This window comes from Cherax quadricarinatus, chromosome 1 (assembly GCF_038502225.1).
Source record: "Cherax quadricarinatus isolate ZL_2023a chromosome 1, ASM3850222v1, whole genome shotgun sequence".
In the NCBI taxonomy this organism is placed as follows: Eukaryota; Metazoa; Arthropoda; class Malacostraca; order Decapoda; family Parastacidae; genus Cherax; species Cherax quadricarinatus.
Window position 1 is genome coordinate 23,103,774 of NC_091292.1, and position 22,089 is coordinate 23,125,862.

Genomic DNA, 22,089 nt, shown 5'->3' on the forward strand with positions numbered 1-22,089 from the left:
GTGTAGTCGTCAGGCTTGAAACCTCAATAACCAACAGTCAACCACGGCAAGAACTTTTTAATTCCTGCTAAAAGGGATTCAATATACATATCTATCTATCTATCTATCTATCTATCTATCTATCTATCTATATATATATATATATATATATATATATATATATATATATATATATATATATATATATATGTATATATATGCAATAAGATCACATAAAATAAACAGATGATATCAGAATATGAAAAACAACCACTGTGAAAGACTAATGAAATTCCAAGAGCTTTCGTGACTTCTCACATTATCAAGGAACTAGGAACTATAAACGCATTACATCAGAGGAAAGCATATAAATGTTCGAGACCACACCTCACCATCATTTCCCACAACAAAGCAACACCTGACGCGCGACGACACCCGACTCATAAGAAAGTGGGAACACTGCAGCAGGCCTGTTGACTCAACTAGGCAGGTCCTTTACGACATCCCACTAACAAAATATTTACCTAACCCTAGTACTCTACCCAATAATTAAGATTTATTATTTGTCCAATGTATTATTAAATTCTGAGGGGATGTTTTTCTCAGAATAGCGCAGAGTGGGCTTGTCGCCTCCTCCTCACTCTCTTAGGAGGAGGCGACAGGCCCACTCTGTGCTTTTCTGAGAATAACGTCCCCTCACTCCTTCAGCTGCAGCCTTGCAACACTGCTTAGCTCCTGATGACTCACTGAGAAGTGTGAAAGTACTTGAGCTAAAGGTTGCACTGGCTTGTCATGCATATATATATATATATATATATATATATATATATATATATATATATATATATATATATATATATATATATATATATATATATATATATATATATATATATACATCTCGTTTGACTGTCGTAGTAGCATAAAAATATTGTACATTACCTGTTAATTCAGCAGAAGGACTGGGATCAATAGGTTTTCTTTACAAAACATAATTTTTTTGTGATTAAACATATATTTTTTATTAATTTATATAACTTAATCTAACTATACCTTATCTAAACAACTCGGGTAACACGAACAAAACTGATGTAATGCAATGGGGATTAGTTGAGCAGAAGCAATAGTCGCCTCGACATACCTGACGACGTAGCAGCAGAGGATGCGTTCTGGTGCGTCTTTGAGGAAACTGGTGGCGAGGGTCTTGTGGTGGGGCGTCCACTTGAGTTTAGACTTCTCTGGGAGCTGCGTCAGCACCTCCATTAGTTCCAGCTGCATGAACAAGTAATTTCAAAGACACTTTTAGCAAGGAAAGTCTTTATTATACAATGTTTGTCTACCTTCATTAACAGCAAGAGTTGCGGCAAATACAGTAGAAAATAAACATATATGAAATATTGCATCGATCTTACGCCTGGACGTTCCTTGGCACTTACTTTGCTGTCAATTGCTGTTAATTTATTCGACGACAAAAACTCCTGACGGGGGTCTTAATCACATAATGCCCCGATCAATGGCTTCTTAAAAGATACGTGAAGATTTCATTTTGGCTCTCTGCTGTAGTTAACTTGACAAAACTTGCAAACGCAAGAGAAACACTGTCATTTATAAAGTGTCAAGACTGCATTATATTTAATTTATTCTAATTTATTTATTATTCTAGTTATATTCTCAGGTATACAGTACATCAGATATGTTCTGGTTGAATATCAAATATTTCCTGAGTATGTTCCAGGAACCTATCGTAGGTAAAGGACAAGTGATTCCCAGATAATTATCATAGGTAGCTGCTAGGAGGATTCATGAGTAACTTTAACAGATGGACAACAAGTGATATTCAGGAATCAATCCAGGTGGCTGATTGGTGAATCACAAACAACCATCTCACGTTAATGCTGAGCATTTTCCAGGTAACTAATTCAAAATGATTGCTTGATGATTTCTAGGAAATTGTGTCAGACGAATGTTATGTGATATCCAAGTAATTATTTCAGATGAATACTAACAAGTTTCTAGGTATCTACCTTAGGTGAATAACAAGTGTTTCCCAGTTGCCTATGCAGGTGAATACTTAGTACTCAGGGAACGAGTGGAAGGGCCCCGGGTGTGAAAAGCAAGATGGTCAGTATCTTAAGGTACTACTCACAGTCTCTGTCAATAATGTCTGCTCTAGTGCAGATCTCTGAGCCTCCAGATGGGCCTCTTCGTCGAACTCCTCCTCCTCTTCCTCTTCTTCCTCTTCTTCCTCGCTGTGGACACACACAGGAAGAATGTCAGCACGCTTGTGATGACACGGGATACTCACTTCCAGGACATTAACTTTTATTACTATTTAATAGATCATACAACAGGGAAATAGGGGACCTTCAGGCTCAGTCCAGTAAAGGAGAGGGTAGGTCAAATTCCTTTGAATTAAAAGTTCTTCGTCGGAATCAAGGCTCCCTCTTAGATGGGTGGACATTTACTGAAACACGTGTATATAGCCTTACATGAAATAATATATAGAAACTGCAGTAATAACTAAAATTTTGACATAGTCTAATGACGCAAAACTTACACATGATTCTGCGAAACTTACACCTGACAAATTGCTTTTTGTCGCACCCGCTCACATAAAACTAAATCTTCCTCTTTAATAACTCAAGTCTGGACTTGATGCCATATCTAAAGTTTAGACATGAAGCAATAACTCAAGCTTAGATTCTACCTTTCTTGTATACAACCCTCTTATACCATTTTAAGAGTTACTCACCTGGCCAATTCAGCGTATTCCGGCGGCTCCTCTTCTGGCATATCCATCTTGGCGACGCTTTAGAGGGCAGGGTAGTAAAAATGGAGAGGCAAGGCACCATCAATGGAAGGGCTGGCCACCATTAACGGAGGACAGTAGCACCATCAATAGAGGGCAGCGGCACCATCAACGGAGGGCACGTAACCAGCATTATAAAGGACAAGCATCTGAAAAAAATATTAGAGTTGTACAAGATCTTGGTCAATCTTTGTCAATATTTTTTTCATTTATGTTAATGCAAAAATTAACAATTTTGTACCAAAAGAACCTTAGAAAACTTACCTAATCTTATTATAATAAGCGCAATTTAATTTAGCCAAATCCAACAAAAAATATTTTAGATAAGTTTACAATAATATAATAATAAACAAACACAATGAAATATATATTTCTCGTTAGGTACAGAATGACTTTTGCGATATTATTGCATACACATATTTTCGCTTGCCTTATTCGGCAAGAAAAGCATTGCTATTTAAGCCAAAATCTCAAGTTTTACTTATTCGACATGACATTATATATATATAAATAAATATATATATATATATATATATATATATATATATATATATATATATATATATATATATATATATATATATATATATATATATATATATATAATACGTATCTCACTGTATTTACAGTCATATTAGTGTATATACACAGATGCATTCTTATGTATATCCATAGATACATTTGTATTAGTGTATATGCACAAATACGCTCTTTTTACATTATATACACAGAGACACTATTCTTACTGTATAAAGACAGGCGCACACTTACTGTATATAGACACACTTACTCTTCAGTGTGTGTATATACAGAAATAGACTCCTCTTAGTATGTATACGCAGACACGTTCATTTTAGTGTATATATACATAGAGTCCTTTCACTGTATATCCTCAGCTCGGATAGACTCACGGGACAACTTTCATGTTTGTTTACCAGTGACGTCATAGAATGTGGCTGCATCTTTTGAAATATATTAAACGAGGGATTTTTCGATTCATTAAATAGCAATACGAATTCCAAACACAAGGGCAAGTATTAAATGTACTAATGAATTTATTTCAAGTATTATAAATTGACGTAGTTAGCAGTAATGACCGGCAGTACTCTTTTTACGAAAAGTGAAAGCTGGTTGCATGGCTACGGTTACCAAGGTAACGGCGTCCTTAGCAACCGTGTTGAGACAGCTTTCCCCGGGTGAAGGAATCACGATCCAAGGAATTGGAGCTAATCTCGCTATCCATGGATAAATTATGATTACAGTGCACCCGAATCTTGTTCCAGGCGCTGTATGGCCATTACAAGTTTAGAGAGTTACCATAAATAAACATGTAAATAATAATAGAAACTACAAAAGTAATAAAAATAAAAATAATGATAATAGTAATAATAATAATAATAATAATAATAATAATAATAATAATAATAATAATAATAATAATAGTAATAACAGTAATAATAATGAGTTATACTACTACTACTTCTATTACCAGTAATACTATTACTATTGCTATTACTACTATTACTATTACTGCTACTACTATCACCACCACCACCACCACCAATAATAATAATAATAATAATAATAATAATAATAATAATAATAATAATAATAATAATAATAATAATAATAAAAATGATAATAATAAAAATAATGATAATCATAATAATAATAATAACAATAATAATAATAATAATAATAATAATAATAATAATAATAATAATAATAATAATAAAAATGATAATCATAATAATAATAATAATAATAATAATAATAATAATAATAATAATAAAAATAATGATAATCATAATAATAATAATAATGATAATAATAATAATAATAATAATAATAATAATAATAATAATAATAATAATAATAATAATAATAATAATAATAATAAAAATAAGTTAGTAGGCACTAACCACCCCGGGATGTACTATCTTCCTCTCATATGAACTTGAATCAGAAGCCTATTCACTATTCTATATTCTGGCAGGACTGTTGCCAGGTAAATCTTGCAGCTGACGCAACCATACAGTATGCAATACACGTATGTGAACGAAAATGTGCAAGTGTGTATAATGACACTTAACTGGGTTTCCTTCTGAATCTCTTAATCACCACTGGGCTGGGGCTGTTGGTAGAGTCGTACCTTTCATCACTGGGCTTGGGCTGTTGGTAGAGTCGTACCTCTCACCACTGGGCTGGGGCTGTTGGCAGAGTCGTACCTCTCATCACTGGGGTAGGGCTGTTGGTAGAGTCGTACCTCTCACCATTGGGCTGGGGTTGTTCGTAGAGTCGTACCTCTCATCATTGGGCTGGGTCTGTTGGTAGAGTCGTACCTCTCACCACTGGGCTGGGGCTGTTGGTAGAGTCCAACATCTCATCACTGGGCTGGGGCTGTTGGCAGAGTCGTACCTCTCACCATTGGGCTGGGGCTGTTGGTAGAGTCGTACCTCTCACCAATGGGCTGGGGCTGTTGGTAGAGTCGTACCTCTCACCACTGGGCTGGGGCTGTTGGTAGAGTCGTACCTCTCATCACTGGGGTAGGGCTGTTGGTAGAGTCGTACCTCTCACCATTGGGCTGGGGCTGTTCGTAGAGTCGTACCTCTCATCATTGGGCTGGGTCTGTTTGTAGAGTCATACCTCTCACCACTGGGCTGGGGCTGTTGGTAGAGTCAAACATCTCATCACTGGGCTGGGGCTGTTGGCAGAGTCTTACCTCTCACCATTGAGCTGGGGCTGTTAGTAGAGTCGTACCTCTCACAATTGGGCTGGGGCTGTTGGTAGAGTCGTACCTCTCACCACTGGGCTGGGGCTGTTTGTAGAGTCAAACATCTCATCACTGGGCTGGGGATGTTGGTAGAGCCGTACATCTCACCACTGGGCTGGGGCTGTTGGTAGAGTCGTACCTCTCACCACTGGGCTTGGGCTGTTGGTAGAGTCGTACCTCTCACCACTGGGCTGGGGCTGTTGGTAGAGTCGTACCTCTCACCACTGGGCTTGGGCTGTTGGTAGAGTCGTACCTCTCACCACTGGGCTTGGGCTGTTGGTAGAGTCGTACCTCTCACCACTGGGCTGGGGCTGTTGGTAGAGTCGTACCTCTCACCACTGGGCTGGGGTTGTTGGTAGAGTCGTACCTCTCACCACTGGGCTGGGGTTGTTGGTAGAGTCGTACCTCTCATCACTGGGCTGGGGCTGTTGGTAGAGTCGTACCTCTCACCACTGGGCTTGGGCTGTTGGTAGAGTCGTACCTCTCACCACTGGGCTTGGGCTGTTGGTAGAGTCGTGCCTCTCACCACTGGGCAGGGGCTGTTGGTAGAGTCGTACCTCTCACCATTGGGCTGGGGCTGTTGGTAGAGTCGTACCTCTCACCACTGGGCTGGGGCTGTTGGTAGAGTCAAACATCTCATCACTGGGCTGGGGCTGTTGGTAGAGTCGTACCTCTCACCACTGGGCTGGGGCTGTTGGTAGAGTCGTACCTCTCACCACTGGGCTGGGGCTGTTGGTAGAGTCGTACCTCTCACCACTGGGCTGGGGCTGTTGGTAGAGTCGTACCTCTCACCACTGGGCTTGGGCTGTTGGTAGAGTCGTACCTCTCACCACTGGGCTTGGGCTGTTGGTAGAGTCGTACCTCTCACCACTGGGCTGGGGCTGTTGGTAGAGTCGTACCTCTCACCACTGGGCTGGGGTTGTTGGTAGAGTCGTACCTCTCACCACTGGGCTGGGGTTGTTGGTAGAGTCGTACCTCTCATCACTGGGCTGGGGCTGTTGGTAGAGTCGTACCTCTCACCACTGGGCTTGGGCTGTTGGTAGAGTCGTACCTCTCACCACTGGGCTTGGGCTGTTGGTAGAGTCGTGCCTCTCACCACTGGGCTGGGGCTGTTGGTAGAGTCGTACCTCTCACCACTGGGCTGGGGCTGTTGGTAGAGTCGTACCTCTCACCACTGGGCTGGGGCTGTTGGTAGAGTCAAACATCTCATCACTGGGCTGGGGCTGTTGGTAGAGTCGTACCTCTCACCACTGGGCTGGGGCTGTTGGTAGAGTCGTACCTCTCACCACTGGGCTTGGGCTGTTGGCAGAGTCGTACCTCTCACCACTGGGCTGGGGCTGTTGGCAGAGTCGTACCTCTTACCACTGGGCTGGGGCTGTTGGCAGAGTCGTACCTCTCACCACTGGGCTGGGGCTGTTGGTAGAGTCGTACCTCTCACCACTGGGCTTGTGCTGTTGGTAGAGTCGTACCTCTCACCACTGGGCTGGGGCTGTTGGTAGAGTCGTACCTCTCACCACTGGGCTGGGGCTGTTGGCAGAGTCGTACCTCTCACCACTGGGCTGGGGCTGTTGGTAGAGTCGTACCTCTCACCACTCGGCTGGGGCTGTTGGTAGAGTCGTACCTCTCACCACTGGGCTTGGGCTGTTGGTAGAGTCATACCTCTCACCACTGGGCTGGGGCTGTTGGTAGAGTCGTACCTTTCACCACTGGGCTGGGGCTGTTGGTAGAGTCGTACCTCTCACCACTGGGCTGGGGCTGTTGGTAGAGTCAAACATCTCATCACTGGGCTGAGGATGTTGGTAGAGTCGTACCTCTCACCACTGGGCTGGGGCTGTTGGTAGAGTCGTACCTCTCACCACTGGGCTGGGGCTGTTGGCAGAGTCGTACCTCTCACCACTGGGCTGGGGCTGTTGGCAGAGTCGTACCTCTCACCACTGGCCTGGGGCTGTTGGCAGAGTCGTACCTCTCACCACTGGGCTGGGGCTGTTGGTAGAGTCGTACCTCTCACCACTGGGCTGGGGCTGTTGGCAGAGTCGTACCTCTCACCACTGGGCTGGGGCTGTTGGCAGAGTCGTACCTCTCACCACTGGGCTGGGGCTGTTGGCAGAGTCGTACCTCTCACAACTGGGCTGGGGCTGTTGGTAGAGTCGTACCTCTCACCACTGGGCTGGGGCTGTTGGCAGAGTCGTACCTCTCACCACTGGGCTGGGGCTGTTGGCAGAGTCGTACCTCTCACCACTGGGCTGGGGCTGTTGGTAGAGTCGTACCTCTCACCACTGGGCTGGGGCTGTTGGCAGAGTCGTACCTCTCACCACTGGGCTGGGGCTGTTGGCAGAGTCGTACCTCTCACCACTGGGCTGGGGCTGTTGGCAGAGTCGTACCTCTCACCACTGGGCTGGGGCTGTTGGCAGAGTCGTACCTCTCACCACCGGGAGGTGGCTGTTGGGAGAGTCGTACCTCTCACCACTGGGCTGGGGCTGTTGGCAGAGTCGTACCTCTCACCACTGGGCTGGGGCTGTTGGCAGAGTCGTACCTCTCACCACTGGGCTGGGGCTGTTGGTAGAGTCGTACCTCTCACCACTGGGTGCTGGGGCTGTTGGCAGAGTCGTACCTCTCACCACTGGACTGGGGCTGTTGGCAGAGTCGTACCTCTCACCACTGGGCTGGGGCTGTTGGCAGAGTCGTACCTCTCACCACTGGGCTGGGGCTGTTGGCAGAGTCGTACCTCTCACCACTGGGCTGGGGCTGTTGGTAGAGTCGTACCTCTCACCACTGGGCTGGGGCTGTTGGCAGAGTCGTACCTCTCACCACTGGGCTGGGGCTGTTGGCAGAGTCGTACCTCTCACCACTGGGCTGGGGCTGTTGGTAGAGTCGTACCTCTCACCACTGGGCTGGGGCTGTTGGCAGAGTCGTACCTCTCACCACTGGGCTGGGGCTGTTGGCAGAGTCGTACCTCTCACCACTGGGCTGGGGCTGTTGGCAGAGTCGTACCTCTCACCACTGGGCTGGGGCTGTTGGCAGAGTCGTACCTCTCACCACTGGGCTGGGGCTGTTGGCAGAGTCGTACCTCTCACCACTGGGCTGGGGCTGTTGGTAGAGTCGTACCTCTCACCACTGGGCTGGGGCTGTTGGCAGAGTCGTACCTCTCACCACTGGGCTGGGGCTGTTGGCAGAGTCGTACCTCTCACCACTGGGCTGGGGCTGTTGGCAGAGTCGTACCTCTCACCACTGGGCTGGGGCTGTTGGCAGAGTCGTACCTCTCACCACTGGGCTGGGGCTGTTGGTAGAGTCGTACCTCTCACCACTGGGCTGGGGCTGTTGGCAGAGTCGTACCTCTCACCACTGGGCTGGGGCTGTTGGCAGAGTCGTACCTCTCACCACTGGGCTGGGGCTGTTGGTAGAGTCGTACCTCTCACCACTGGGCTGGGGCTGTTGGCAGAGTCGTACCTCTCACCACTGGGCTGGGGCTGTTGGCAGAGTCGTACCTCTCACCACTGGGCTGGGGCTGTTGGCAGAGTCGTACCTCTCACAACTGGGCTGGGGCTGTTGGTAGAGTCGTACCTCTCACCACTGGGCTGGGGCTGTTGGCAGAGTCGTACCTCTCACCACTGGGCTGGGGCTGTTGGTAGAGTCGTACCTCTCACCACTGGGCTGGGGCTGTTGGTAGAGTCGTACCTCTCACCACTGTGCTGGGGCTGTTGGCAGAGTCGTACCTCTCACCACTGGGCTGGGGCTGTTGGCAGAGTCGTACCTCTCACCACTGGGCTGGGGCTGTTGGCAGAGTCGTACCTCTCACCACTGGGCTGGGGCTGTTGGCAGAGTCGTACCTCTCACCACTGGGCTGGGGCTGTTGGTAGAGTCGTACCTCTCACCACTGGGCTGGGGCTGTTGGCAGAGTCGTACCTCTCACCACTGGGCTGGGGCTGTTGGCAGAGTCGTACCTCTCACCACTGGGCTGGGGCTGTTGGTAGAGTCGTACCTCTCACCACTGGGTGCTGGGGCTGTTGGCAGAGTCGTACCTCTCACCACTGGACTGGGGCTGTTGGCAGAGTCGTACCTCTCACCACTGAGTCTGGAGATCGAATGAGCGGAGTGAAAGGGAAAACAACTCATTTGTTTTATTACAATTTTGTAATTTATATTATACATTTTATTTTAAATGTATTTATTCTACATACCTTTTCTGAATCTCTTATTAGTTTTGTCCTCGGGCGTTATCTGCAAAGGAAGACACAATACTGTCAGATATCAGGATGAGGAACAGGATGGAAGAGAGTACTATGCCTTGTGGAACAGAGCTTTTCACTGTAGCTGCCTCTGACTTTACTCTGTTTACTACTACTCTTGATGTTCTGTTTGTCAGGAAATTATATATCCATCTACCAACTTTTCCTGTTATTCCTTCAACAACGCATGTTGTGCGCCATTACACCATGGTCACATTTGTCTGTGTATACTACATCTGCGTTTTGTTTGTCTTCTAGAGCATCCAGGACCTTGTCATAGTGATCCAGTAGTTGGGACAGGCAGGAACGACGTGCTCTAAATCCATATTGCCCTGGATTGTGTAACTGATAGATACCTAGATGAAAGGCGATCATACTTCTTTGAACCCTTTCAAAGATTTTTATGATATAGGATGTTAGCGCTATTGGTCTGTAGTTCTTTGCTATTGCTTTACTGCCCCCCCTCTCCCAGTAGGCCTGCTGCAAGGCCAGTAGGCCTCCTGCAGTGTTCCTTCTTTCTTATGTTCTTTGTGGAGTGGGGCTATGTCTGTTGTGTTTAGCACCTGTGGGACGACCCCTGTGTCCACGCTCCTTCTCCATAGAATGTTAAAAGCACATGATAGAGGTATCTTGCAGTTCTTGGTGAACACGGAGTTCCATGAGTCTGGACCTGAGGCAGAGTGCATAGGTATGTCATTTATCGCCTTTTCGAAGTCATTTGACATCAGGATAATATCAGATAGGTTTGAGCCTACCAAATTCTGTTTGTCGCTCATAAAAAATTAATTTAGGTATTCGACTCTCAGTCTGGGACTTGAGTAACTTATTCATTTCCTTGCTGTCATCTGTGTAGATTCGGCATAAGAAAAGAAATATTTTGGGTTTCTTTCAATTTCATTTATGGCTTTTAGTTCTTCCCCCATTTCTTGACTCCTGTAAGATTCCTTTAGCTTAAGTTTGATGTTTGCTATTTCTATGATCAGTGCCTCCCTTCGTATTGCAGACATATTATCCTCTTTTAGCCGCTCTGTTATTCTTTCCCTTCACCTGTATAGGAGCGCCTATCTTTTTTTTACTTTACATCTTCTCTTCCTTTTCCTATGGGGAATATGCCTTGAGCATACCTCGAGTGCCATAGAGTTAATTTGTTCTAGACATAGGTTTGGATCCATGATGCTTAGGCTATCTTCCCAGTTTATATCATTTAGGACTTGGTTTACTTGGTCCCACCTTATGTTTTTGTTACTGAAGTTGAACTTGCCGAAGGGTCCCTCTTGACTGATGACATTTCGTTGGTCCGGAGCCCCGCATATGCATGTCTGAATCTCTATTACGTTGTGTTCTGAGTATATTGTTTTTTATATGGTAATATTTCGTATCAGATCATCATTGCTAGTGAAGATGAGGTCCAGTGTATTCTCCAGTCTTATTAGCTCTATTATTTACTGGTTTAAGGTGAATTTGGTGCAGAGATTTAAAAGCTTGTGTGTGTGCGAGTTTTCATCTGAGCTGCTTCCTGGGGTTATCTCTGCTACAGCATTACTTGCTACAATCCTCCATTTTAGGTGCCTTAGGTTGAAATCCCTCAGGAGGAAGATGTTTGGGGCAGGAACTGGAAGATTTCCCAGACAGTGGTCTATTTTCAAAAGATGTTCCTGGAATTGTTGGGAAGTTGCATCCGGAGGATTGTATACAACCACAATGACCAGGTTTTGGTTCTCGATCATTACTGCCAAAACTTTAATTACATCACTTGAGGCATTTAGTAGTTCCAAGCATATAAGTGACTGTGATGTACAGGTTTTTCCCCCTTTTGCCTGTTCACTCTGTCACATCTGTATAGGTTATAACCCGAGATCCATATTTCATTGTCAAAGTGTGGGTCTCTGTGAAAGCCACGAACATCGTGTTTGACTCTGTAAGCAGTCCAAGGATGAAAGGTATTTTGTTGTTTGTTGCTGGCTTTAGACCCTGTATATTTGCAGGGAAGGAGGGGTGTTAATGTTTCAGTTTAAAAACTGTAGTGTAAAGCACCCTTCTGGCAAGACAGTGATGGAGTGAATGCTGGTGAAAGTTTTTCTTTTTCGGGCCACCCTGCCTTGGTGGGAATCGGCCAGTGTGTTAATAAAAAAAAATATTTGCGAAGATGAATGTTGTCATATTGGTGGTATCACATTTGTCTATATGTTAGGAACCTCGTCATCATCACAAACTAACTTCATACGATCTAAATGCGATTCTTTATATTGAACATTATTGATTTCTCTAACTTTATACTTATTGCCTCTGGCATGCTCGACTTCTCGATATAGACTAACAAACTTTTGATCGAGCTTAGGCATTGCGGACGTTTTATTAAAATTAGTCAGCATAACTCTTAAACCTACATTAATTTTGGATGGTTTTGCTCGAGTATTAGTGACTTTTGTAACTTCTGCTGTTGATTTATGAAGCATTTCTCGGATTCTTCTGAAGACACCTTGAGCTAAGCTGGTACGAGTCGCTATAAAATTACCAGGATTATAAATGAGTTTTGGAACAGGATATAGCATATCATATGGTAAGTACTTATCTACACCATACATCGCATAATGTGGAGTATCACCTGTAGAAGCATTGTAAGCAGAATTTATGGCACACCGAACATCAATACAACTTCATCCCAGGTTGCACTATTGGGATTAATAGTGGCTCTCAACACATCGAGTACTTTCTTATTTGTTCTTTCCCCTAGACCATTACTGGCAGGATGGTGAGGAACAATGGTCGATTTAGATATCTTGTACAAAGCACACAACTTTTCAAGAATCTCATTACAGAATTCACCCCTATTATCTGTTATAGGGACTTAGGAGTTGTATGTCTGCAGATTATACGTTAATAAAACGCTTTAGCTACTGTCTTGGCAGTCTTATCTACAATAAGAACTAACTCACAATACACAAATAATCCGCACATAAGAGAGAGGAGCTTATGACGACGTTTCGGTCCGACTTGGACCATTTACAAAGTCACTAACAAAAAGGAGAGAAGGAGGGAGTACAGAAGACAGGGACGGGACAAGAGGGGTAGTAGAAAAGGAAGAAAAATAGTGGTAGAGAGAGTAGTAGTAGTAGTGGAGTCAGTCAAAGACTAAGAAAGACGAGCACTGCAAGGGAGCTAGAGGCCCACAAAGGGTAGGAACAAGAACACAGAGGGGGGAAATAATAGTAATGAACCAATTACCCAGGGCAGAAGAAATAAAACCCAAAGGAGAAAAAGGAAAGAGGAAAGGGGAAGAGGGAGAAGGGAAAAAAGCATCAGGTTAAGTCACGGGTGTTCTGAAGTTTGTAGCATTTTACAATGTAATGGGAAAGGAAGGCATCTACAGAGACTAAGATTCATTCAAGGAAAGTTGTGTATAAGGGAGGATTCAACCAGACGGAGACTGTGAAAGTTAGACGTAGGGTAGACAGTTTTAGCAAAAGACCAGTCAATGGGATGACTGTGATCTCTGACATGACAAAAAGAGCATTGTTGGTGTCGGCAAGCCTAACACTACTTTTGTGCTCCCTGAGTCTGTCAGAAAGAGAACGGTCAGTTTCTCCAAAGTACTGAAGAGGACAAGAGGAACAAGAAATAGAGTAGACACCAGGAGAATCTATAGGAGGAGAGGTATGAACTAGAATGGTGCGAAGAGTGTTAGTCTGGCAAAAAGCAAGTTTGATGTCTAAGGAACGAAGAGAGTTGTTGAGATTAGAAAGACTGGAAATATAGGGAAGGCAGAGGACAGGAGAGTTCCCAGGAGTAGAGAGTTTGGTAGAGAAGAAAGTCCGTTTAGCACGTGAAAAGGCAGAGTCTATGAAATGGGAAAGGTAGCCAAGACGGAAAAATGAATAACGAAGAATCTTCTTCTTCTTATGACCAGAGCTTTGGTAAGATGGGTAAGGAAGAAGGATGGGTAAGGATAGAAATATTGGAAAAGGGTAGGAGGGGGAAAGAGGTAGGATATAAAATGTAAGTGGCCCATAACGAAGAATGCAAATTTCTTAATCAAGGAACAGAGGATCACAAATGCGGAGAGCACAGAGAAAGAGGGAGATGAGAACACTTTTCTTGACAGAGGAAGCATGATAAGAAAAGTAGTGAATGTACATGCCAATGTGCATAGGCTTCCGGTACACGGAAAAGGAAAACCTGTATCTGAACAGTGGACATGAACATCAAGGAAAGGAAGCAAGGAATTAGATTCTCATTCGGCTTTAAACTTAATGGAAGGGGCAATATTATAAAGGGCTATTATTATTATTATTATTATTATTATTATTATTATTATTATTATTATTATTATTATTATTATTATTATTATTATTATTATTATTATTATTTGTGTATTGTTTCAGTCACGGTATTGTGCCTTTTTGTTATTTAACTAACTCACAATATCTGGTGAAATGGTCTACCATAACACACAGATGTTTGTTGCCCTGGAGGGAACATTGGAAATTAGTTAACAAATCTAGGATCACTAACATTACCTTTATGCTGCATACAGACGCTACATTTCTTAACATACTCAGAAATATCAGTTGCCATAAGAGGCCAATAGTATTTCAATCGGGCTTGTTTTACTGAACGATCAATAACAGGGTGTGCAGTACCTGGTACATCGTGAACTAGCTGTAACGCTACATTCACTAGTGACTGTGGAATTACTAATTGACATGCCCTTCTGCTAGGAGTGCGCAGCTCGGCTGTGCGATAGACTGGACAAGGCAAGGCTCCTGGACTTCTCAAGACTCTCTTAATTATACTTCAATATCAGCTGACGAACCCCCACGACAGGTTTTCCCATGGTCTGGATGTTCCGTATCATCTTGTCCCCTTTAAGCGGTGTGCTTGACAATATAAGTTATAACACTGTCTTTCCTGATCTGAGGAATGACACATTTCAGGGTGGAAAAGTTTACAGGAAGGAAGGTTGCATTTTCCTGTTGTCATGTGGTCACGACATTTTCTGGGGTGGTCAAAGTTGCACGTCGTCCCATTTGTTTTTCCAAATATTCCATGCCTGCAGATACCTATTGCATAGAATTTGCATAGGTCTGATTTCTGTTTGCCTTGATTTTTCGTGACTGCATTCTCTATTGGTGAGTGTTTTTCTGTCTCTTTACTATCTTTAGCACTTGTGCTAACAATGGTGCCTTCACCAGTATTTTCTGGTATTTTATCTTCACTATTCTTTTGGGTATCCCCTTGTTTACTATCTCCATTGGGTTTTGCATGTCCTTGTCTACGCCTGTTTCCCCACTAGAGCTCCTGTTTCCCTCCGGGCCACCGGCTTTCATTTCTTTATTCTTACAGTTACTGTCTACCAGGACAGCATCAGCACCAGGGGCGATATCACCATCTGGCTCAACCCTTTTATATTCCCATCTGTTATAGAATGCTGTCAGGTTTTCTATGAAGGCCTTTTTGATGTTTTCGTCTTTGAGTACCAATGTTATTTTTTCCACAGTTGGTTCTTAATTGGGCATACCCAATAACACTTATCTGGCTTCATATTTCTTGCAGATGTAGATGATTCTTGAATATCTGCACAAGATGCATGGGCTTATTTCCCACAGAAGCAGCATGTAATCCATGCAGAAGCCCGTTTGTTGCTGTGGTTGCAAGCTACACAGAGATTCATGATGTGATTTTTTTTGTTATACTGTAAATTTTACTAAAAACCTCCTCAAAGTGCAAATCTCTATTTGTATGTGTATCTATTTGTATTTGTGCGTGTATGTGTATGAAACAATCTTATCGCTGCTAGCAGTAACTGTTTGGGTGTTTGATAAGGGTGCCTAAAATCCCCGTCAGCTTATGAATCCGGTCAGAGGATACCTAATTTTTCAACGAATCCGGTTGGGTGTTAAGGGCACCTAGAAACTCTGTAAGCTTTTGAATCCGGTCATAGATCACTGTATTTAACTTTTCTAGAGTTACACCTCCACTACATCAAATGCTATTTTATCACTATTGCTGGCTAAGGTAGAGCGACTGGTGAAGATTACTTGAAGAATATTTGCTCTCCGTTGTATATATTGCGACTGCTGCCAACTACAGGTTCTACGTCTCTCCACAAGTAACTATATTTCTCTTTTTCAATAAAAGAAGAATTTTCTAATTTTCGTCACTCCACCACACTAAGTACCATTTTGTTACTGTTATTAGCTATGGCAACAATCCTGAAGAGGTTTCTGGGTGGCCTGGCTGGCAAAGCTCTCGCTTCACACACGGAGGGCCTGGGTTTGATTCCCGGTAGGGTGGAAACATTTCGATGCATTTCCTTATACCTGTTGTCCTGTTCACCTAGCAGCAAATAGGTACCTGGGTGTTAGTCGACTGGTGTGGGACAAGATTGAGGACCCCAATGGAAATTAAGACAGTTCTCGATGACGCACTGACTTTCTTCTGTTATCCTGGGTGGCTAACCCTCCGGGGTTAAAAATCCGAACGAAATCTTATCTTATAAATGGTCTTATGTTGTTGAGTTACTGCGTTCACTGACAATTTTACACTGTTTACCGTATTTCTACAGAACTGTACACTTTTCACATTTCCTCATGATTGTGCACCTTTTCGTATTTCAATAGAAATTTTTACTCAATGGTATCACTAGACTATACGTCAGGTACACTACTAGCAGGATTAAGATTATTAATATGAGCTGACCTGCTTGGTAGGATCCTGGCGAATGCTGGCAACTGATTACAAAACGAGTTATCTATCTGTTAGGCCACTATCACTTCCATCTTAATATTAGATTAGTTCCGAGCGCTGGAGGGATGTACTTCATCTTGTATCTGAGGAAATTAGAACTAAAGAAAGGAAGGATTGGATATAACTATTTAAATTCAAGAATTATTTACTTTAGAATAAAACGTGAAAAGTGAGTTGTGACAATTTTTTATGCACCAGGGGAGTAGCATAGAGGAGCTGAGAGAGAGAGAGAGAGAGAGAGAGAGAGAGAGAGAGAGAGAGAGAGAGAGAGAGAGAGAGAGAGAGAGAGAGAGAGAGAGAGAGAGAGAGAGAGAGAGAGAGAGAGAGACAGACAGACAGACAGACAGACAGAGAGAGAGAGAGAGAGAGAGAGAGAGAGAGATTTGGAGGTTGACTGAACTGTTTAAGGAGTTTTGAACCAGCTGAGAGAGTAACTGTTGTGACTTAATTATTGTAATGGTAGCGACTGTTGTAGATGACGCCGTAGGTAAATACGGAGTGACAGCCGTGAATGATAATAGGCGTAGTATATTAGAATAATTCATAAAAAGTGGTTTCTTAACAGATACTATTGATTTTATCCTAATGAGAGTAAATAAGCTCATGAGACATAAGGTAGCGCGCAGTGACAGGAATCTGCTATTTCATGTATTGATGGATTACAGGTTGATGGGCAGACTTCTGGATGTTCATGTATTCAAAGCAGCCACTGAAACATCGTATCATTATTTAGTGGTTGTTGCAGTAAGAGTAAATCACAGACGATGTGCAAGGAGAATGCCTTCAGTAGGTAAGATACACGTGAAAGTTAATGTACTTAAAGAGGGGCGCAGTTAGTGGGAGTTTTCCAAGACACATTGTGCTTTCCGCAGTCTGCAGTGTGTTAGGGAACTTGACTCTAGGGAAGGAATTAACCTAGGGAAGGAATGCTGTCATTCCTTCCCTAAGTAATCAGTGCAGGGACGTCAGTAGGTACTTGGGTGTTAACTGACTTTCACGGGTCACATCCCAAGATTGTTAAATGATGTCTGAGGTAGAATAACAGCTCTAATATTGTAAAATCAACGAAGTAAAAAAAGAAACAAAGCTTCAGGTTACCTTAGGTTAGGTTTGGTTATGATAGGTTAGGCTATGTATGCTTAAGTAAAATAAAATTAAGTTAGGCTAGGCCAAGTTAGGTTAATCTAAGCTACTTTACGTTAGATTTGCTTAGGTTAGTTTAACTTGGATTAATTTAGGTTAGGCCGTATTAAATTAGGATAAGTTAAGGGAGGTTGGGTGAGGTTACATTAAATTAGGTTTGATGAAGCAGAAGAATGAATAGAGACTCGAACTGTGATCTTGGCATACAGCAGGTCCAGGTCTGTACTCCAGAGCTACAAAGCATTCACAGGCAGCACTTACGTAAAATATTTGCGTCATCGACACTAATGTCTATCCTCACATTTCCAGAAGCTTTCATGGTACATCTGTTTTCATACCGCTCAAGGCCATATAGTCCATCAACTCGAGATAAGTCGTAATGAACGACTGCTAGGCTGCGAGGCTACTAATAGGAAGAGACAGCAGAGACATAGCTGGTGCCACTGTCGCAGGCGTCTCACAGAAGAACAATCTGTGAAATCTTATACTCAGATTAAAACTATTGCGGGTATTAAAATAAATATATATACAAAAGACATTTTATTTTGTCATCACTTACTTAGTGGAAACAAATATGTCATAATGAATAAATTGAATAATTTAAATGAGATATTTATTTAAAAAAAAATTCTCTTATATTAGTAAAATTGCATTTATGTCACTAATATTACATTTAAATAATTAAAATAACATTGATATCACAAAAGTATGATTTATAAATACTAAAATAACATCAGTAGTACTAATGCAGCATTTACATCACTAAAATGACATTTATCAACATTAAAATACAATAAACATCACTAAAACAACATTTATAAACACTGAAAGAACAAACTCAAAATCTTAGGTAACTATCACTAGCAATCTCCAGCCTCTGAGGAAATGCTGAACAATGTCATACAAAAATTTAATATATTATGTTAAAACTATGTGTAAAGGAAATAACACTACTGAAAGATTTGCCGGGGAATCGAACGCGAAAAGTATCAGAGCAAGCAAGGTTAACCACTGCACGACGAGGTTCACAAGAACAAAGAGGAGATCTTTGTAAAAACTTGGACAGAGTCGTAGCTGGTGACAGTGTTAAACTTTCCGAGTCCACCTACACTATGTGCAATGTTTCTGTTTCTCATGGTATAGTAGTCAACGTTTCTGCCTTGTGTTTTGGCTTGTGAAGTTCAACAAGTCTGTGAATATATATATATATATATATATATATATATATATATATATATATATATATATATATATATATATATATATATATATATATATATATATATATATATATATATATATATATACCCACATGCATGTTATTACTTTAACGACATTCAGTGACTGATAATAATTAATTTGCAAACAATGAACATATTTTTTTGCATTAAAAAACACCACTAACATTTTGATTTCCGGTTAAAGTCCATTTATAAATATAGATTTATATTGTTTAAAGTTATGTACAGGATAATTTTATTTGAAGACAATAAACAATATTTTCAAGCTTCATTCCTAAAACTAGGTTCTGTAAAAAGTATGTACATTGGATTAAATTTTCGGGAAATTTACTAGATGCCTAATAGCCAGCCTTATTTTGTGTATCTAAATGCGTTGGAGAGACTAAATATTTACTATTAACTTAGATTTTGGAGAAGAAAATTTAGACGTTCGGATCCGTCCTGGATACTTATCAAGTCGCGAATGAGATGTAAATTGACAGTTGTCCAGCAAGGCAGGACGGGCTGAAATTTGTTCAGAAGTTTCTTCTCCAAGTTGTAATAATAATATATTCCACTCACGTTGAGACCCTTGTTCGTCACTAAATATATTTAAAAATATTTTTCGAAAATATTTTTTTTTTAATCACAGCTAATTGGAGGAGTTGGAAAAAAAATCAGGTGTCAATATGGCGTACCACATCCTTTACGCTCCTTAGATTACCTCACAATACTTCAGTTTTGTTAAATATTTTCATATAACGTAATAAAACTAGACACGATGATAAGCTGTGCATGATTACTCATACAATGTTTAGCGAGTAATATACGTTTTCCTATATTTCTTAAAACAATATTTCAACTTTTATTGTAGCATTTTAAATTTCTTACTATCTCATATAAGCTTTACACTTCACTAGAATTCAAAAAGATCTTTTCATAGTAACATTAAACAAAATGACTAGACCAATACGAATACCAGAATTATTATTATTATTATTATTATTATTATTATTATTATTATTATTATTATTATTATTAATAATATTACTATTACTATTGTATTCCATTAAAACACAAGTGTGAATCCCGCATGTGTTATACAGCACTGCAACACGTACACTAATGTGCTCCTTTGCACAGCCATCAACGCACCAGTACACTTTGATCTTATCCATTACGCCGAGAAGCGATACCGTAACAGATGCCAGACGATAACAGAAGGTAAAGGCTTCAGGCTGGTATTAATCCAGTAAACGAGAATAAGAACTAGTGTACCAAGCCAAGTTCTGCTTCCCCGCCTCGAGGAATCTGCCTTTGAGCACACACACACGCTGTCGTCACCGTCACTATCCGCGGTCGAAACACACCCAGGTAAAGAGGTTCGCTGGTCCATATTTTGACGTTACGTGTGACGGGAGTGCACTGGAAGTCACCTCCACGTGAGCAGTGGTGACCGTCACACAGACACACTACTTCTATAATGGAAGGTGGCACAGTCCCGGGAATGAAGTCTCGTATCACCAGCTCCCAGGGGCACTCCCCAGCGACAGTAGCGTCCACAAGCCACTCAGGAAACAGGTTATGGTGGCTGTCCAGTTCCACCACTTGTCTCTCTCTCTCCAGCTCCTCGCAAGAATCCTTGCGACTCAGAGTTAATAACAACAATGGTATTGAAGCATAATGTCTGAAGTGATCCTCCATTAAGTCAAACGGGGAACAAATTCTCTCAGATTGTAGCCAGTCCCTGGGGAGTTCTGACTCGTATCTGTCAATCGACGCAGACGTTGCATGAAGTGAAGGAATACTGTCGTCGACGCCTTCGAGAGTACCGCTGTGGGTGCTGTTGGGGGTTGGCGTGGCAGCGGCAGCATGCAGAAGGCAGAATATAATTGATGTAAGTGCACGCTGTGTGGATGTGACTCTCACGAGCACCATACGAACACCTGAAGGAGTGAGCTTCATGATGTATCGTCTCCAAGGCATGTTGTGTATGTGGATGCAGGCGCAGAAGAGCGTCCCGCTTCGGAGTTCTTCGCTTTATACCCTTCTGGTTATTCGTGCCATGCACGGTCTGTAATGTGCCCTGATGACACTGATGTAAAGGCTGGTAATTTAACAATGATAACTATATTCCTAGTGTTGAGTCTAACCTAAATAACAAGCTTCTCAGTCTGATTGCTCTTCAGGCGCTTTGATGTCCTTCTGTCCGTACCCTTTAATATGTCTAACCAATAATATTGAAGAGAATGAAATCAGATTTATTGATAAGGAAGTAACGAGTCAGTGCACCACAGGAAGACGCGCATTACCTATGTGATTTACTAAAAAAACATTTTTTTGTTGGCATCTTAACTAGCTTTAGTGAACACAGAATAAACTAAACGGGGATACCTTTCTCGCTGAGTTATGAAAGAAAGGTATCCCCGTATTCCTTAAGATCAACTCCCTCTACCTCAATGAACGAAAATAAATAGTGCAGGGAATCATAAAATTCTAATGCAACAAAATATAAAAAAGTGTATGCATGTGAGTATGTATACGCGTATGTATACATATACATACATATGCTTTTTTTTGGGTGTGAATGCATTTATGTGCTGTATGTGAGCATATGCGTCTGTGTATCTATACTTATATGTATATACAGTTGTAAATATGTACACATGTAATTGTGCAAAACAACCACTGTAGAAAAACAGTGAACCTCCAAGTGCTTTCGTGATAATGTGGAAAATCACGAAAGCACTGGGAAGTTCATTATTTTTTTCACAGTGGATGTTCTGCATTTTGCGATATCACCTGTTTTCTGTGATCTTAATGCAACACATGTGAATGTGTACATGTTTAATAAAGTCTTGCTGTGTTTACGTCTCTTTGAGTTGCTATCTCACGTACAACTGCTTCATTTCCACAGTATCCACTTATTATCACAGCCATATTGTCATTCTCCTGAAATACTCGCAAGAAGTAATAAGGTATTGTCCTAATAAATTATTAGGACAAGTTACCTGAATCAGTAGACTGCGACATTTAAACGATATTCAGTTATTGTTATGGGTACATGTGGCAGAAAACATTGCCCAAATCATTGCACCGTCACCTTCATTCTAAACTGTTGACATTAGGCAGGATGGATTTATAAATTCTTGTTGTTTACAGCAAATTCTGACCATACTATCTACATGTCGT

At 42.0% G+C, this 22,089-nt stretch overlaps 2 protein-coding genes across 2 annotated transcripts in view; both read right to left on the reverse strand.

Annotated features, from left to right (window-relative positions):
• The window catches only part of LOC138852862 (ran GTPase-activating protein 1-like), a 3,355-nt gene extending 448 nt beyond the window's left edge, over nucleotides 1–2,907 (reverse strand). The window contains exons 1-3 of the mRNA XM_070086169.1: nucleotides 2,732–2,907; nucleotides 2,126–2,228; nucleotides 1,121–1,251 (exon numbers count right to left, since the gene is read on the reverse strand). Coding sequence (XP_069942270.1) covers nucleotides 1,121–1,251; nucleotides 2,126–2,228; nucleotides 2,732–2,778 — 281 coding nt within the window. The 5' untranslated portion in view covers nucleotides 2,779–2,907. The remainder of the gene's footprint in view (nucleotides 1–1,120; nucleotides 1,252–2,125; nucleotides 2,229–2,731) is intronic.
• A 16,793-nt stretch (nucleotides 2,908–19,700) lies between these two features.
• On the reverse strand, nucleotides 19,701–20,835 carry LOC128690428 (uncharacterized). Its single transcript, XM_053779108.2, has one exon. The coding sequence runs from the start codon at nucleotides 20,833–20,835 to the stop codon at nucleotides 20,167–20,169; it is 669 nt and encodes a 222-aa protein (XP_053635083.2). The 3' UTR covers nucleotides 19,701–20,166.
• Nucleotides 20,836–22,089: the final 1,254 nt, after the last annotated feature.

Excerpts from the sequence above, each read along its gene's own strand:
- LOC128690428 (XM_053779108.2), bottom strand. The coding sequence starts at position 20,835 with ATGGTGCTCGTGAGAGTCACATCCACACAGCGTGCACTTACATCAATT.